We start from the raw sequence: 20,117 nt of genomic DNA on the forward strand, positions 1-20,117 counted from the left end.
CGAGCAAGGTTTTTTTCGATGTATAAAGCTTGAGATAAGTAAAATATTCTTTTCTTGCGATCCCTTATTACTTTGATCTCAAGAATATATGCATTCTCCCAAGTCCTTTATATCGAATTGATTGGATAACCATACCCTTACTTCTGACAACATTTTGATATTATTTCCAACTACCAAAAATGTTATCTACGTATAGTACAAGAAATACCACCACGTTTCCATCACACCTTTTATATACACAAGACTTATCCGGTTACTAAATAAATCCATAGGTTTGGATTACTTTGATAAACCGAATGTTCCAAGACCTTGAAGCTTTGCCTCAGTCCATAGATTGATTGAGCTTGCACACAAGATGCTCTTAGCCCTTTGCAATGAATCCTTCTGGTTGCTTTATATGGATGTTTTCTTCAAGACTTCCATTAAAGAATGCTGTCTTGACATCCACTTGCCAAATAGATAAAAGAATCCGGATAGACTTAAGCATGACTACCAGTGAAAAAGTTTCCTTTTTCATCAAGCCTTGCTTTGAAAGTTTCTACCTTCCTGTCTATCCCTCTTTTCCTATTATAGACCTTTTTACACCCAAAGGCTTTTACACCATTTGGTGGTTCTACAAGCTTCCAGACTTTATTAGAATACATATATTCTAATTCTATTATTCATTACTCTTTGCCAAGATGCTGCTTCTTTATCTTGGAGTGCTTCGTCATATGTCTGGAGATCAGGTTCATGCCCTCCTGGGATCGAGTCCAAAAATTCTCCCAAAACATGAATCTTTTTAGGTTGCCTAACAACCCTCCCACTACGATGAGACACTTTCTGCAATTGTGTATCATTTGTGATACGTGTTGTAGTTTCCTTGTGGTATCTCATCTTGTACAGTTGGTACTAGATTAGACATGTCTTTTATTATTTCCGTAAGAACAAATTTACTTATGGGCACTTGGTTTATTACATAGTCCTTTTCTAAAAATCGGTCATTGATGCTAATAATGACCTTTTGATTTTTAAGACTATAAACCTACTTTCATTTCTCTAGGATAACCCACAAACAAGTGAATTCTTGTCCAACTTATCATTGTCTCTCTTCAGCATATGTGCTGGACTACCTGAATCCGAATATGCTTCAAAATAGGCTTACGCCTATTCAACAATTCTATATGAGTAGAGAGTTATGACTTTGGAAGGTACTACGTTCACTTCCGTTTCCAGAGCATATCCTTAAAATGAATTTGGTAATTCATCATCAATCTCCTTATTTCTATAAGAGTCTTATACCATTCTGTAGGAATGTACCAGGTGCAGTTAGTTGGGATTGAATCCCTACTTCTGATAAGTGACTCCTAAATTCTCCCAAGAGGTACTTGCCACTACGATCTTATCATAGTGTCTTGATACTTTTACTTTGTTGTTTCTCCACATCAGCCTCGTACTCTTTGAACTAATCAAAGCACTTAGACTTGCAGCACATCAAGTAAATGTATCCGTATCTCAAATAGTTGTCTATAGACAAAATATTTGAAACAACCTCTTGCCTGGATAGTCAAAAGTCTTCACAAATCAGAATGAACTTATTCCTATATATCTTTGGCTCCAAACCCCTTAGACTTAAAAGCTTCTTGGTTATTTTTCCTTCCAAGTAAGACTCACAGGTTGGAAAGATTTCCACTACCAATGAACCCAAAAGTTCATCAGCTACCAATGAATTCTACTCAAGTTAATATAACCTAGCCTTAGATGCCAAATATATAATTGGTTCATTTCCGAAGGTTACTTTCTCTTAAAGTTAGAAGATGTGTTATTAATTTCCATTTGTTGCATCGTGAGAGTTATTGGATTTATAAATTTTCAACCAACATACCAGAACAGATAACTTCCCTCTTTTTCTTAATAACAACTTTGTTATTAAAAGGGACAGAATATCAAGTTTTTTGAATAGTTTAGAAACTGAAAACTAGTTCTTTCTAAACTTGGTGCGTAAAGACAATTACTCAAAAATCCATGTTTTATTCTTATCAAAAGATAAACATCTCCCACTGCAACAGCTACCATTTTTACAGTAGTGCCTATGTGGACGGTGTTTTAATTTTCATTTAGTTGCCGGGTTTCCTGGAACCCTGCAATGAATTGCGGACATGATTAATGGAATCTGTATCTACACTCCAGGTTCTGGTAGATAACACCACTAAACATGTTTCAACTAATGAATTAAATACACCTATGTTGTTCTTAGTTCTAAGAAGACAGTCTACCTTAATTTCCAAGTCCTATTTCCAATCATTACAATTGGAACTACTAAGCCTTTTCTATAGTATGACTACTAGGGGATTGACAAATATTTAAATCCTAAGAATCACAAAAATATTTGGTCAAGATCAACTCCTTAAAATCCCCATGAATTTTGTATGCCACGATAGTGTGGACGTATACAAAATCAAAGAGGAGATTTTTATTCATTAATTTTATTACCTCGTCAACTTTACTTTATGACGAATAAAATTAATAATTGATCTGTCTTTGATCAAATATTTGGTCAAAAACTTTTGAATTTTAAAAAAAAATATTGATTCCTCAAACAATATTATTTAAATTCACCAACACCTCAAACACCGTGAATTTTGCATGCCGCGTTAGTGTGGACGTATACAAATTCAACATTTGTAAAAGGAGGGTTTTAACCCATTAATTTTATTATCTTGTCAACCTAACTTTTTGACAAATAAAATTAATAGTTGGTATTATTTGGTCACACAAATAATAGCAGTGACTCCGATGGGGAGGATACTATTAGATGTGTCTAAGTGTATACCATTACTTGACACTAAGTCCATTAATAAGATTATGCCCCTTCCGTTGGGGAATATCACACGCTCTTAATTAACTTCCTATAGTCATCCAAAAATGGAAGTCTGTTCTAGTGATCCACAAACAAGCTCATCCGTTATGGAGGAAGGCACTCAGAGCCAACGCGCAAGCTTATTTGCATTACTTACAAACCAGTAATGGAGACCATGGGATTTACTTAAAAATCCCTCTCCCACTTAGTTATTTATAAATGAGAAATTTTAACTATGCTAGCCTACTAAATATGTAAACTAACATGCACACACAGCACAATATAAAAGTAATAAATAGAAAATCTAATTTTCAACTATTATGGCTTTTATCTCTAGTTGTCCTCCGTGTGTTGTTATCCCAAGCTGCTGCCATATTTGGCCACTGCCACCGGGTCTAGCTGTTGCATCCATCTTGCTCTTAGTTCCACTGCGCCTCTGGTCCATAGAAGGTTCCACGCTTTGCAAGATTCGATCCGCGACATAAATAGAATTATACATTTTTGATCCTATATTCCATAAAAGGAATGTACATGTATCTAGATCAAAAATAAAATCCTAATAAAACTAAATACAGCTCCTGCTATATTTTATAATACAATCATGCACACACAATAAAATGCCCTTGACATGTCCAAGGGTCCAATCACACACATAATAAATATAAGCCATAATAGTTGGATCCTGCATCCACAAAGTTAGCACATCCTACTATTATCCTGCCTAAATTATGTTTGACATGTGCATAATTAAACTAATACCAAATACACAGAGGCAAAACCCTAACTCTGATACTAATTGTTGGTTGCTACTCAGAAAACCTAATGGTTCCACTGTACAAAATTTTTGTACAAAGGTCTGAACCTTTTCCTAGCTACCATGTGTTCTTTTAAATTAAATTTTGGATCGCCCGCGGAACTTAACACGTTTGATCCAAAACTTAATTTATTTGTTCTTTTAGGTTTTGACTTGGATCTCCTGCGGAACTTAACACGTTTGATCCAAATCACCTAAGTTATTAATTCCATTAAATATTAATTTCCAAAATTGGTTCCCAGTACTGACATGGCGAGGCACATGACCTTCTTGGATATGGGAGCAACCACCACCGACTAGACAAAACATTTTAAGGAAAGCTAATATTAAATTTCCTAAAATAACTTTAGGTCAACCGAAAAGAACAATCAAATCACAAGGAAAAGAAAAACAAAAGAACACTATATCGAAAACAAATTCGAAACACTAGAATCGTATGCCTATTGTATTTAGTATTATTTCCAAAAATAACTAGTATGATGCGGAAAGAAAAATTACTAGTTATACCTTTTAGAAAGACCTCTTGATCTTCTACCGTATTCCTCTTCTAACCTCGGACGTTGTGTGGGCAACGATCTTCCGAGATGAGAAACCACCAAAGCACCTTCTTCTCCTTTCTTCAAATTTCGGCCAAGCACAAAGCTTCCAAAAGATGAAGATCTTTTCCACCAACCAAGCTCCAAGGGATGTAAGCTTTCTCTCCTTCTTCCTCAAGCTAGATCCGACCACCAATCAAAACTCCATGAGCATGAAGAGGTTCGGCCACTAAGAGAAGAAGAAGAGAAGAAGGAAGGGCCGGCCACACCACCAAGGAAAAGAGGGAGAAAAATAGAATAAATTCGTTAGCCTTGAAGCCTCCTCTACCCCCTCTTTTATAATCCTTGATCTTGGCAAATAAGGAAATTTTAATAAAAACTTCCTTAATTCTTTTGCCATTGAAAAGGAAAATTTATTTAATTAAAAATAATTTTCTTTCTAAATTTTATTTGGCCGACCATATAAAAGCTACAAACAAGGAGAGTTTTAATTAATTAAAACTTCCTAATTTGTCTTCAGAAATTTATAAAAATTTCTCCAATAATTTTAATCCCTTTATGATTGGTTTATAAAAAGGAAATTTAATAAATTAAAATCTTTCTTTTAAACATGTGGATAAAAAAAAAGTTATCTCTATAAATTAAAATCTCTTTTAATCTACAAATAAGGAAAGATATCAAATCTTTTCTTAATCTTTTGTAGAAACTTATAAAAGAGAATATTTAATTTTAAACTCTCTTTTAAATCATGAACATGATTAAAAAGGAAAGTTTTCTTAAAATTTAAAATCCTCCTTTAATCAACAAATAAGGAAAGATTTCAAATTTTAAACTCTCTTTTAAACATGTAGATGATTTACAAATAAGGAAAGTTTTTACCAAAAAATTAAAACCATCCTTTTAAACTACAAATAAGGAAAGAGATTAATCTCTTCTCTTAATCTTTTGTAGAAAGCTATAAAAGGATATTTTTAATTTTTAAACTCTCTTTTAAAATCATGATATCCACATAGGAAATAATTTTAATAAAAATCCTTTTTAATATTCTAGTGGTCGGCCACCTAAGCTTGGGACCCAAGCTTTGGCCGGCCACCTACATGGCTCATCCACTTGGTCTTGGCCGACCCTAGCTTGGGTTCCAAGCTAGCTTGGCCGGCCCCATTGGATGGGTAAGAAGGTGGGTATACGGTGGGTATAAATCTCTATATACTAGAGGCTACGATAGGGACCGAGAGGAGGAATTGGTTTTGGTCTCCCGATGAAATTAAGCATCCCGTGTTTGCCCCGAACACACAACTTAATTTCATCAATAATAATTCATTCCACTAAAGAACTATTATTGAACTACCGCACCAATCCCAAATTACATTTTGGGCTCCTTCTTATTATGAGTGTGTTAGTCTCCCTGTGTTTAAGATGTCGAATGCCCACTAATTAAGTGAGTTACTGACAACTCATTTAATTAATATCTTAATCCAAGAGTAGTACCATTCAACCTTATCATCATGTCGGACTAAGTCCACCTGCAGGGTTTAACATGACAATCTTTATGAGCTCCTCTTGGGGACATTATCAACCTAGTGTCTCTAGGACACAGTTTCCTTCTATAATCAACAACACACACTATAAGTGATATCATTTCCCAACTTATCGGGCTTATTGATTCATCGAACTAAATCTCACCCATTGATAAATTAAAGAAATAAATATCAAATATATGTGCTTGTTATTATATTAGGATTAAGAGCACACACTTCCATAATAACTGAGGTCTTTGTTTCTTTATAAAGTCAGTATAAAAGAAACGACCTCTAATGGTCCTACTCAATACACTCTAAGTGTACTAATGTAATTATATAGTTAAGATAAACTAATTCCTAATTACACTACGACCTTACAATGGTTTGTTCCTTTCCATTTTGGTCGTGAGCTACTGTTTATAATTTATAAGGTACTGATAACATGATCTTCTGTGTGTGACACCACACACCATGTTATCTACAATATAAATTAATTGAACAACTACATTTATCATAAATGTAGACATTTGACCAATGTGATTCTTATTTCTAGATAAATGTTTATACCAAAAGCTAGGCTTTTAGTATACATCCTAACATACGCATCTACCATGGATGCCCACAAGGTATTCCTATGGAAGGCGTTGAGTGCATACCTTATTATATCTCTGTTCTCCACTTTCTGTCCTATTGCGTGGAGTCCATTCAGTAGATCTTGAATTCTGGCGTGAAACTAGCTTGCTGTTTCTCCTTCCTGCATTTTGATATTATATAATTTATTGAAAAGCAGATCTCGCTTACTTACCTTGGTTTCTGATGTGCCCTCATGTAGTTCGATTAGCTTTTCCCATAGCTCCTTTGCACTTGAGAACGGTCCTACTCTGTTGAGTTCCTCCTTTGTCAGACCACACTGGAGTATGCAGGTTGCCTTTGTGTTCGCCTCTACTTTCTTTATTAAGGATGCGTCATAGTTCTGGTATGATACTAATTTGCCCGTGCCGTCAAGTTGGATTTCGAGGCCTGGCTTGGTGATCATCCAGACTTCGAACTGGGTTTGCAGGTACGATTCCATTCGCCCTTTCCAGTAGCCGAAGTCTTCGCCAGAGAAGAGTGGGGGATGGACTGTGTTATAGCCTTCTTGTTGGGCCATTTGAAAACTTGCACACGAAAAATAAACGAAAAGATTGTCCCAGGACTTGATCTTGGATTATCAGTGCGGTATAAAAGTAAAAATAAAGTGCGATCTCGAGTGGTGTTGCACCAACTTCGAGATAAATCCAATTACGAAAGAATTAAGATCGGAAGACGGCAAGAATACCGATTTCGATCGACTCCGAAAAAGATGAAATCACCACGATAAGAATGCTTGATTGGTGGTTGCACCAAATCAAAGCGACCCCGCTCTGATACCAATTGTTGGATCGAGATCGCGCTAGAGGGGAGTGAATAGCGCTCGTGGCTTTCATGCGTTTCGTATTCGTAAAACGATCAAACACAGCGGAAATAAATAAACAAACACACACAAAAGATCAAGGTATTTACTTGGTTCGGAGCCTATGACGACTCCTACTCCAAGGCCCGCGATCGAAGATCGCTTTCGGTGGGCAATCTCTATCAATCCGAAAATCTTTTACAATTAAAGAGTACAAGTGCTGAATAAAGAAATAATACCGACAATACACAAGAATTGAAGAAACGAGGTCGTCAGTTGTCGGAGTAGCAGCGCGTGGTGGAAGCGTTCGGAGAGCATTCAAAAGCACCGGTTGTTCTGTTCGAGATTGATTATCAGGATGCTTCCCGAGGCTCCTTTTTATAGGCTTCATAAGACTGATCCAGATCCCCAAGTCTCAGAATCAGATTTGACCCGAGACGGATCGGTCGACCTATCCCCGGTTTGGTCGACCGATCAGGCGATCTTCTCCTTATCCGATCCGCACGATCCGCTCGTTCCGCTTTGATCTGGTCAAGTCTTATCCCCGATTCGGTCGACCGAAAACCCAATTCAGTCGATCGATCCCCTGTTCGAGCCCAGTCCACTCGCTGGAAGTTTGATCAGCTGCTTTGGGGGTTCGGTCGACCGATAACCCGGTTCGGTCGACCGATCCCGGTCAATTCTGACCCTACACAGAAATTGTTAGAAATGTTCTCCTGCAAAACAGAGTTAAAATATAGCAGATAATATATAAGTAAATAAATTGATAGCCTTCAGACTGTCCGGTTCTGACTTCAGATTTCTTACCGAAAATCCTGGGTTGAACCGACGCCTACTATTCCCTCTTCCGGAGAATGCGTCCTCACCTACTCCATACAGGAGAAGTTACCTTTTGCCAGTTCGGTCCTCCAGACAGACTGGACTTTTGCTCGACGCTCAAATCTTCCGGTCTTCATGCTGGACGCCCGCTCCACGATTCGTCCAAACTTTCACTGGTTCGCGACACCAGGATTTTCACCTAGGGTTACCGCCCCCTAGGATTTCTGCCGGAAGACTCCGACCTGCCAAGACTTTCCTCCTAGGGTTACCACCCCCTAAGACCTAGGGTTACCGCCCCCTAGGACCTAGGGTTACTACCCCTTAGGGTTTTCAACCTGTCTAACCATAGTTAGAACTTTTGCTTAAGTATACTTAGGACTTTCCTGAAAAACTCAATCAACATATCAAATAACAACACACCTTAACTTTGAATCCTTTGACATAATCAAAACATAGGTTCAATCGTCGGATGCTTCCTGCACCAACATCGTGCGCCGCTCGGCCGCCCAAGGCCGAAGTCGCTTGCTGCGCCAACCGATCGACTAGTGTCTTCTGTTGCTGCTGTTCGGCTATCTTTATCACTCACACTTGAATGAGCGCATCGAGCTCCTCTGGAGTGAGTGTCACGGTATGGAGACGTCCAGCTTCTTCCATCTCCTTAGCTTGGATTCAGGTGTGTTCCCACAGATGACGCCAAATTTGATCATGTCTGAGGGTGAGTAGACGAGCGCTAGGAAGATGGTGCTCACGTTGACTAGATGTTGACTGGAGGTGATGCGAATCTCCAACGAGCTAAGCCTACAACCACAAATTCGTTAGTGCCGAGCCAAGGAGGGGTTCCCCGGCGATGGCCCTCCGACGTTCAAGTCAATCACCGGCAGTAGGAGAATGAAGAATGAACTAAAGAAGAAAGGAGCAACATAACTATAGCTACAGTGATCCAAGCATACCTTCGTCGAACTTTGGGGGTCCTTATATAGGGCTCCCGAGAGGCACGTGCACGCTTCCCAAGGTGTGCACGCTTCTCAAAGTATACCTAGAAAGGATGTGTCAGAAAAACATGTCTGACGCCATACCTTAACAGCCCGGGCATATTCCTGACGTGACAGTGGAAGCTTCCACTATACAATTCTCTGTCTGACCATGCCACCGACCACGTCGCCTGTCAATGACACTGATCCCCAAGAAGATATTACCAACTGCTCATTTTGTCTGTTATTGGGTCAGCGGGAGAGCTGCTCGGCCAATCGGCCGTCCGGGCGATGCAACGTCCGGGGCTAAGCATCCGCTCGGCCGATGAGCTGCTGCTGGCTGCACCCCATCGGGCGAAGGAGTCCTGCCTGTCGGGTCAAGGTTGCATCCACTGTTTGGCCAAGCGGGATGGCCGCTCGGCCTTCGTGCCTCCCTAGTTGAGCTTCATGAGTGTCGGAAGCTCGGTGTCTGACCGAACTGTCGAAGTGTCGGACCGGCTACTCTTCCTGCTGACCATGGAGGTAATTCGCCTGATCGATCGCCCGCCTAACGTTGACCACTTTAACCTTCTGCCGACCGGGCCTTATCTTACCGCTGGATCAAATGCATTCCATAAGATGTTAATATTAAGTTTTAACAGGGCACTCTGCATGCATAGAAAAGTGTATTAACAACATACTTTTTCTGCACGTCGTCGTTTGTATATAATACTATCTGTAGTGTACTTTATTGGGCGTGCTCTAAAAATTATTATTAACTACAGGCCCTAACCGTGCACTATTGATGACGCATTATAAAAATTCATATTTGTTGTACTGATAGTTCCTTGTCTTGTAGATTCAAATTACTCAAATATGTATCCAAGAAGACTATCCTCTTGATGTGTAATGCTTTAGCCAAAGACTTATGAGTAATAATCTTGACAAGAACTCATAGGATATACATCTCCTTATAAAAAGAAGTGGTGAATTATCTATGGGCTATTCAAACACTTTTGGTATTGACTTATATCCAATCATTTCAGACTTATACCTCATTGGAGATGATTGTCAAGATGTCAAAGTTTAAACTTCCATAACTAAGATAAATTGAATACCTCAAGTCTAAAGAAACTTGCATTCAATGATATCTTCATTAACATGTAGAGAATCACATGAAGTCTTATATCAGGTCATTTCTAATGAACTAGTTACTCTTAACTAGCATTTATATATTAACTCTCAATATCCCAATATTTTCAGCTAGTGAGAACCGACTGCTTGGTTAACCCAAGGAGCATGTGCTAATCTTGCAGAATTGATAATGTCTAATCTTATCAATTCATCGACTATAGAATATTTCAATATGCACATAATTACACATGCAGAGATATCCACTAATTGTGATTCAATCATAATTTCTCTCATTGTATGTATTATATTATGGACTTCATTAATTGAGTTTAAGATCAATATCATATGTATATAAAATACACACTCAAATAAAAAATATTATTTATCCAATAAATAATATAATATCTAAGGTGATTGTCTTATGACACCTAAGCATGAAAGGGTTTATATTATTAAATGTGCATTCAACGTGTAGATTCGTTAACCCGATTTATTAACATTAATGATATATGAACTTTATGTCGATGATCCCTATAGGATGAGTCAAGATATATAAGGAAAGAAGTCTCTTGATTTGGATATCTTTTGAATATAAGATTCAATAAAGCTTCTTCATCTTCCTTCTCTCTTCTCCATTGAAGATGACTACGGATTGTCCCCACTCCGGTACAAGACTATTCTGTGCTTGCAAGATATCTGGCAGCAAATAAGATCAATGACTTTTGTGATGGATTCAGATTAGTCCATTGTAGCAATTGTTTCAATTTTCAATATTGCCTTAAAACTTGCTAATAGCTAGATCCTATTGTAAATACATCATATGATTTATTTTCAATGTATCACTATTCCTTTCGACTTTCTTTTGCTATACAATATGACTTTCTTTTGCTATACAATATGCTAGCTCCGACATATACTTATCACAAGCTAATCAAATACATGATTCAATCTAACCTTTTACCTAACATCGAAACCGATTCCACCAAGAACTACTCATTCGTCCATTTGCTAAACTCAAGGATGTCTCCATTTATGTAAAAGCTATAGCTTCCCTTAGACGATTGTCTATCAAGGTTAGGTTGTCCCTCCCCATTTCTATTCTCTCTCAATGGACTAGGTCCGGTCTATCTATGTATAATATAAATAGATATAAAGCTATAGAAAACCCTATCTATAGAGCTCCTGAAGCTTATTAATTCTTTTCCTTCTTTTTCTTCTCCTCTTATGTGGCTGATCATATCGCTCTCCTAATGCCATTAACAAAGAAAAAGCACGATATTTATGATCCTATTGTAGGTCAAAAAGACATAGTGGAGCTGATAATGTTTCTTTGCTCCCACCATTATAATTTTCACTGCTCCCACCACCTCCCTCTTAGCTTTTTACCACGTCACATCACCTTTCAAAGCGCTTGTCTCCACGGACCCAAGAGCCCTAGCCTACCTGTGCAGTAATGCAGAGCTCATATAAAAAATAAAATAAACGGTTAATAAGATCATATAATATTGAATCTGCGATTATTAATTTAATTTTATGAAAAATTTGTAAATATTTATGATAAATAATTTAAAAATCTAACCTATTGAATTATGAATATCTAAATGATAATTAAAGATTTTTCTATTACATCAAAAATATAATTCCTATCTCATAATTCATCTTCATCTATCTACCTTTTTAGTTATCATCATTTATATTATATTAGTCTTAATACATATTGAAATAGTTATTAATTTATCTTTTCAATATTAATTTAGAGGGTTATGGATGAATTATCTTTTATCACGTAATGCACAGTGAACACTTGTGTGTTTGATTCTAATTGGTGAGAGGAGCAGGAGATGAATCCTGGATCATCCCGTCCCTTCAGCTTTTCAACTCCGAGTTGAAGTAGCAGAGGTAGAGCAGGCTGAGGCCCCAAGCAAAATTTCCACAATCTCCTGAACTGAACATGCCTGCCGGCAGAGGTCCGTACGCTTTCGGAATCTTTTTCTCTCACAACCTGCAGCCATCAGCCCACTCGAAGCGACCCAGCTCCCCAGGCCACGTACACTGATCAACCTCTCTCTCCTTCCCTCACGATTCGCATCTTCTTCGATCCATACTCGCTAGTTTAGTTTTAATTACCGCGCGTGATATTGAGGATTATGGAAAATTCTCGAACGATCTGATTAATTAGAGTGCGTTTTGCAGGCTGATTAGACGAGATCTGGGGGTTGTTAATGGAGTTCCTGCCCAACCCTGATAGCCCTGGCTCCAACAACAGTGGGGGGAGCAGCCCGAACAGTAGCCCCAAGAACTCAGTGACGGCGGCGCCGTCTTCGTCGTCAGCCGCGGCGGCGGCAGCTTCTGCTTCTTCTTCTTCTTCTTTTTCTTCTTTTTCTTCCTCCTCCTCCTCCTACTCGGCTGCGGCGCCTCCTTCGCTGAGCCGGTATGAGTCGCAGAAGCGGCGGGACTGGAACACGTTCGGGCAGTACTTGGGGAACCACCGGCCGCCGCTGTCGCTGTCGCAGTGCAGCAGCGCGCACGTGCTGGAGTTCCTGCGGTACCTGGACCAGTTCGGGAAGACGAAGATCCACTCCCACGTCTGCCCCTTCTTCGGCCACCCCAGCCCGCCGGCTCCCTGCCCCTGCCCGCTCCGCCAGGCCTGGGGCTCCCTCGACGCCCTCATCGGCCGCCTCCGCGCCGCCTACGAGGAGAACGGCGGCCGCCCCGAGACCAACCCCTTCGGCGCCCGCGCCGTCCGCCTCTACCTCCGCGAGGTCCGCGACGTCCAGTCCAAGGCCAGAGGCATCAGCTACGAGAAGAAGAAACGCAAGAAACCGCCGCCTCCTCTTCCTCCGCCGCCGCCGCCACCGCCCGCCGCTGCCTGATCCATCGCCTCCTTCCTCCCAGATATGCTTTAGATTTTTACCTTCTGTCTCCCGATTTGGTCGCCTTTATCATTAATTTATGCCTTCATTTTCCGACGATCGTTCGAACATATATATATTAATCAGAAGCATGTAATCACATAAACTTGTGCTCATGCAAAGCCCGACGACGATCCATGACGTGATGCTCAGTCAGTCAATCACCGATCACGGCAACTTTCTTTCCTTCTTATAGATACATATTCATTGCTGCAAAATGTTACTCTTTTACTTTCCCATTCTAATTCCATTTCCTTGCTTTCAAAAACAGCTCTTTCGACTTCCATTTCCCAGGACTTCTCTTTATGATCTGACACTTGCAATCTTTGTTCTCCCTTTTGGCAAAAACATAGTCTTTTTGCTCTCTCGGGAAACCAAAAGCTGATGATGCCAATTCACCCTAATCAATGCTTACGCTAGGAAAAATTAGTGGATGAACAGTTGATTATGATGCGAGTGTACGATAAAGATCAATTGACGGAATGTGATATGATCCTTAAATATAGATATAAACATAAATCTATTATTTGTTTGTAAAATATAATCTGGCCGACAACACGAAATTGTGGTTTAATAGTCTTTGGCTACGGTTGGTTGGCATCGTGTAACCCTTTTAAATCCTGCCACTGCCACCACTGTCATTGTGAGAATACTTAATCATTTTTAGACTCTAGAACACTCTCTGAGAGTTCTTGGGAGTAGTGTAATCACTTTGTATATTACGTTGGTGGTACTTAGCTCGTTTTATCTTTAGAAATTCCTTTGCTTTGATCAATAAAAGCATCAACACATGTGTAATTACTGTATAATAGTACATTACTACACTCCTCCCCCTCCCAAAATAAAAGAACAATAATGATTAATTTTTAGTGAGTCAAGAACCTCTCTGTTGTCCATGCATGAAATATGAATTGTGCTCTTTCTTGTTCGTATGAAGTTCTGTTCAGTGCTCTTTTGTCGATTCATACAATTAATGGAAGCATATATCAAGAAATGAATGCACTTGACCCTTTTCATATCAAGACAGAAATGAATCTGCAAGCTCCATTAGTTTAATATAATCGTACTAAAGTTTTTCAGGAAGAGAATATAATTAATTAAATACAAAATGTAACCATACCTTTTAGTTTTTAGAAATCTTTGATCTTTTTCCTTCTATTAAATTTGTCATCTAGCTATGAGTAATTTGTTATTACTTGATTTTAAAACAAACAATGATACTTTAGGTTTGGTATATTGCTCTTCTTTTATCTCAAATAGTATGTTTATTTAGTTTTGTTTTTCTCATACTTAACTGAGGATGAATAAATGGTGTTACAATTAAATTATAAAAATATTAAACTTAGTTGTTACTGATAATGTGATCAAATTGGATGTTAAGTTTAATGGAGGAATCAAATTAATTTTTATAAGTTGAAACTGAAATAGAGGAATTTCAAACCCTAACTGAAGACTTATTTACAGTAAACTTAATTTTTGATGACCTTGTTTAGTACATCAATTGAAAGGGGGAAAATCTTTTAATGAATATCGGTTTTTGTTATTATAAACTATTTTCTTAATTATAAGTTAAACTTCTTTTTGATGAGATATATATAATGACTTGTATTTGGGAAATCATGGAGATTTCACTGATCATGAAAGGCAATATATATAAAGGTTTATAATTATAAAAATTTTACATGATCAAAGTTTCAATCAGTCTATTCTAATTGAATTGTTCTTGTTAGAATTTGCTTGGTCTTTGATCTTGTTGCTTGGAGTTTTTGTGAATCTTGTCCTCTATTAGCATTCGATTTACAGCATAAATTAAAATGAGTAATGACTTAATTTGTTAGCAGGTTTATGAGCATGATTTGCAAATAAATTAGAAGAAGCTAAACATACTTGTTTTGTGGATTTTGTGAAATGACAATCAATTTTAGTGTGGTTTTATCTTGACATGGAAATAATTAGAAGAAGTGTAGTCTTTTGACAAGAGTAGAAGACAAAATAATGTTCTATCACATGCATACTTCTACAGGATCTCCATTAATCGAGATGATGTTTTTGAACCGAAGCAATGGCAAGATGAAGTGTTTGTGCAAAACTGAATTTAGCCATTGGTGCAAAGGTTTCTAGCTCTACAACCAACTCCTTGTTTCTGATTATAACGTTTCTACCATCTTTTTCTTTAGTTTTCAATTTGTATATCCAATAGTTTCGATTCCCTCTTTGAGGCATCTCCTCTTTCCAGATATATAACTCCACATTAAAAGAAGAGTAACACAGAAAAAAGTTTCATAACCCTGTTATTGAATACTATTTATGTGTCCATTAGTGATACTCATTAGAGTTTATGCTCTTGAACAATTGTAGTGGATCTTTCCTGCTTGAATGAGTTGAAGACCTTTATTTTTCTTTTTCTCCTTCTTTCTTACTGTCCTCCTCCTCCTTTCTCTACCTTCTATTTGGAACATCTTCTTTATGTGGATTGAGTCTTCTTTTGATTGGCGATATTTAGGATCGTGAAGATCTATGGTGGTGAGCATTTCTTCTGAGTAAGGAGGGTCTTAGAAACGTTCTTTGACACAGAGTAAACGTCTACGATAGATGCCTACTGAGTAAACATTCAAAACTTGTCAAGACATTCCAAACTTACTTGATCTCAAATGATTATGTGGCAGCAAAACGATCAATATATCATCAGTAAAAGTAACAATTGGTAACATGTAATGCTTTGTAAAAATTATGGTTTGTCTCGAATTTGTTGGAATTATTTAAAAAAAATTAATGTTAAATGATAAGCGACAAGCTGTACGATTAAATTCTAAATATAAAACTGGTATAGAAAATAGTAATATTTATTTTTATAATCCATGTATCCTACTCTTATAACCGATTAAATCTTAAGGATGATCGATCGGATCCCACGTATATTTTGCATTGTATTTGATACTTTTCCATCAAATGGAGCATAAGCATGCTCTAGCCAAGGATTGACCCATTCTTAGAAAATGGTGACAAAAGTTTGTTTTTTTATAACCTAGTATCCAACTCTTAGAATAGACTAAGTCCTCGAGATGATCAATCCAATTCTACAGAAGTTTTGCACTTCATTCCATGCTTTTCCATCAAATAGAGCATAAGCATGCTCCAGCCGAGGATTGATCGTGATGCTCTAGAAATCCACTAACTGTCTTTACTGATGCATCGTACCTCGGGGCAAGACCTAATCCTTCTCTTTTATTTAGTTGACACCAAGTATTCAGCTTATACCGATTAATCATGGGGTGACCGACCCAGTCCCAGTGAAGTTTTCCACGACAACCAAGATAACTCAGGAAGCATTTGTAGCGGGAGACCTAACAACCTAGTATTCTTAGATCAATCTTCTATTAAGAAAAGTTCATCAATTAATTTACCGAAACTAAGACTCAATTCTTAGATGCATGGAAAATTGAGAAGACGTCTTATTGTTGCACCATTGCCCGAGGGCAAGACCTAATGTTGGAAGATTATTGGTACAATCGTCTCTAAGTTAAGGTTGGCTAGTTTGACTAAGCTCGAGTGGATTCAAACTTGAGTTTCGATGTTTGGACAATATGTTTGGAAAATATCTGAACAATGCCAAATAGGTCAAGGTTGATTAGATACTTAATGATATGTAAGAGGAAAGTCAAGTAGGTCATGGAGGACCAGATACTTGATTAGCAAAGTCCTAACTCGAGGGTTAGGCAAGGGTAAAGTCCTAACTAGAGGTTAAGTAAGGTAAAGTCCTAATTGGAGGTTAGGAAAGACAAAGTCCTAACTCAAGGATTAGGTAAGGGAAAGTCCGAATGGGTCAAGGATGACCGCACGTTGACAAAGGGAAGTCCTAACTATGGTTAGACAGAGGAAAGTTCAAGTGGATCAAGGAGGATCTCAGATTGGCACAGGGAAGTCCTAACTGTGATTAGGTAAAAGAAAGTCTAAGTGGATCAAGGAGGACGGAACGTTGGCAAAGGAAAGTCCTAACTGCAGTTAGAAAAAAGGAAAAGTGGATCAAGAAGGACCGCACATTCGCAAGAGAAAAGTCCTAACTGCGGTTAGGCAAGTGAAAATCCAAGTGGATAAAGGAGGACCGCACTTGATGAACAAAAGTCCAATAAGAAGTTGGCACGGGATGGAAAGTCTAAATGAGTCAAAGGTTAACTGGACACTTGGTGAAAAAGTCCCAACAGGTAGGGGTGATCGCGGATCGGGTTGGTTCAGTTATTAGGATAAAAAACTATCCGGCCCTACTAGATCAGATAATACAATATCAGGACCTACATCCGACCCTATATCCGGCGGTTATTATGTATCAGATATTCGACGGGTTGTTAGTTATTTGGATATCCGACTCTATATCCAATAAAATATAAAATATAAAATATAAATATAAAATAATAAAAAATAAAATATTTCAAAATGATAATAGACATTACTCATTGCACGTTGTAGTAGCTAATCGTCAGTAGCTGCTGCAACGTGTAGCAGTTATCGGCAGTAGTTACTACAACGTGTAGCAACTTATTCGTAGTAGCTACTACAACGTGTAGTAACTTATCGACAGTAGTTGCTACAAGTAGGGATGATCGCGGATCGGGTTGGTTCGGTTATTTGGATAAAAAACTATCCGACCCTACTAGATCGGATAATGTAATATCAGGACCTTACATCTGGTCCTATATCCGGCGGATTTTTTTTCGATTCGGGTCGGTATAAGCGGGTTGATCGGTTTGGCGGGTTGACTGCTCACCCCTACCAACAGGTCACGGTTGATCGGATGTTGGGTAAGGGAACCCTAGACTCGGGTTAAGTGAGTTAAGGTTGGGCAATTGATTGTGTAAATCGATTAGGTCAAAGTCAATAGATCAGGTGATCGATTAGGGGTTGTTCTCACGAGAACATAGAGGCGCTAAATCGATTGACTAATCGATTCAACCCTCTTCAATCGATTGGGTAATCGATTGAAGTGGGGTTTTTCATGAAGCACAGTGTTTTATTATGCTAAATTGATTGGGAAAGTGCACAATCGATAAGGAGAAACTCGCGAGAAACAATGGGCTTTTGAATCGATCAAGTGATCGATTAAGCCACGTAATCGATCGGGTGATCGATTGGGAGAAGTTCACATGACAAACAGTGGGTTTCTAAATTGATTGGATGATCAATTAAGAAGTCTCGTAATCGATTGGCTAATTAATTGAAATAAAAAGAAAAGAGTCGTTGTGAGGTTTGGATGGTTAGATTTGCTTAGATATGATGTGGCAATTAATTGCGGGTAAGGTCAATTGATTGGGAACCCTAATCCATGGGATATAAAGACGTTTGAAGATTCAAATCATTACTTCTTCTTCTCCTCACTTCATCGCTAGTTCTTGGACAATTCAGGGCAAAGTATTGCTGCATTTCCGAGTTTATAAGAGGTGTTTCCAAGCAAAAAGAAAGCAAATAAGGTTCTCATTGTATTTATGTATTCATTTCCTTGTTCTTGTTATATTTTTCTTGCTGTGAGCTTGTACGAGATTTCTCCACCTCCGAATTATTTTTGGAAATGAGTGATATTTATAGTGGAGTGTATGCACTATGTGGATTATTGAATTAGTCACCTCAAAAAGATAGATACCAAGTACATCCGAGCGTTATCATTGCTTCAAGTTTTTTCGCTGCAACAAATCAACAAGACGAAGCGATTGGAGCTAATCACCTCTCCCCCTCCCCCTCTAGTTCCTGGAATATCCTAACAAGTGGCATCAGAGTGAGATCACTCTTCATTTAACTAATCGCCGAGAGAATAAGCTAGAGGAAGAATAAGTTTAAAGCTTGAAACCCTAATTCCAACAAGTCAAGAAATTATTATTCAAGAACTCAAATTCAAAAATGGAGTGTCAAAATGGATTCAGATTTGATATCCAAGTACCTCCACCATTCCGAATTGGAAGCTCTGATCTTTGGACCTCCACCATTCCGAATTGGAAGCTCTGATCTTTGATATCCAAGCACCTCCACCCTAGAGCCAATCATTTGATGATTGTATTATGGACTTGTTGTATCATATTCTTATATAAATAAAGGCATTTGTTTTGGTTATTATACTTACTTGTATTGGTGTCAAATAACTAAGTATAATAGCGTCCTTGAGTAGAGGGTTCTTACCTATATCAATCGGTTAGTTGAACCGATAGTGAGATGATATAGGGAACACTACTCTTAATCATTCCTAGTCGAGTATTAACATTCAGGGACAATGTTAATGCGACGAGACTAGATGTAGGTCAACTCGATGACTTGATCTCACAAGTCATGGATATAGAGATATCAAGTTGACACATGGATATGCATTGGAGAATGTATACTGAATGACCCGCCATGAGAAAGTATCATGGATCGTTATATGAGTGTCATATACTTTCTCATGTGGCTATTAGTATGACTATTAGTCCTTGGACCTGAAGTCACCATGGTTCCCTACATAAGGAGTTACGTACTTTGGTTTCGTCAAACGTCACCCGTAACTGGTGTTGGAGTGTATACTGAGAGCCTAAGCTTTGTAAACATTCATTATGAATAAAGAATCACATTTGGTCTAATTATCTACATTTGTTTGTAGTTGTTCATTTAATTTATATTGTAGATAACATAGTATGTGGTGTCACATACAGAAGATGATGTTATCAGTACCTTATAAATTATAAACAGTAGTTCACGATCAGAATGGAAAGGAACAAACCATTAGAAAGTCGTAGTGTAATTAGGTATTAGTTTATCTTGACTATATAATTACACTAGTACACTCAGAGTGTATTGAGTAGGACCATTTGAGGTCGTTCCTTTTATACTGACTTTATGAAGGAACAAAGACCTCAGTTATTATGGAAGTGTGTGCTCTTAATCCTAATATAATAACAAGCACATATGTTTGATATTTATTTCTTTAATTTATCAATGGGTGAGATTTAGTTCGATGAATCAATAAACCCGATAAATTGGGAAATGGTATCACTCATAGTGTGTGTTGTTGATTATAGAAGGAAACTGTGTCCTAGTGATACTAGGTTGATAATGTCCTCAAGAGGAGCTCATAAAGATTGTCATGTTAAACCCTGCAGGTGGACTTAGTCCGACATGATAATAAGGTTGAGTGGTACTACTCTT

The 20,117-nt window shown here is 38.1% G+C and overlaps 1 protein-coding gene across 1 annotated transcript; it reads left to right on the top strand.

Moving 5' to 3' along the window:
- Positions 1-11,909: 11,909 nt before the first annotated feature.
- LOC122045437 (protein LIGHT-DEPENDENT SHORT HYPOCOTYLS 4-like) lies at positions 11,910-14,000 on the top strand. Its single transcript, XM_042605664.1, has 2 exons — positions 11,910-12,091; positions 12,238-14,000. Exon 2 carries the CDS (start codon positions 12,267-12,269, stop codon positions 12,915-12,917), a length of 651 nt encoding a protein of 216 aa, XP_042461598.1. The 5' UTR covers positions 11,910-12,091; positions 12,238-12,266; the 3' UTR covers positions 12,918-14,000.
- The last annotated feature ends 6,117 nt before the right edge of the window (positions 14,001-20,117 follow it).

Source organism: Zingiber officinale, chromosome 2B, assembly GCF_018446385.1.
Source record: "Zingiber officinale cultivar Zhangliang chromosome 2B, Zo_v1.1, whole genome shotgun sequence".
Taxonomy (NCBI): domain Eukaryota; kingdom Viridiplantae; phylum Streptophyta; class Magnoliopsida; order Zingiberales; family Zingiberaceae; genus Zingiber; species Zingiber officinale.

Coding starts and splice junctions, on each gene's coding strand:
- LOC122045437 (XM_042605664.1), top strand. CDS start 12,267: ATGGAGTTCCTGCCCAACCCTGATAGCCCTGGCTCCAACAACAGTGGG.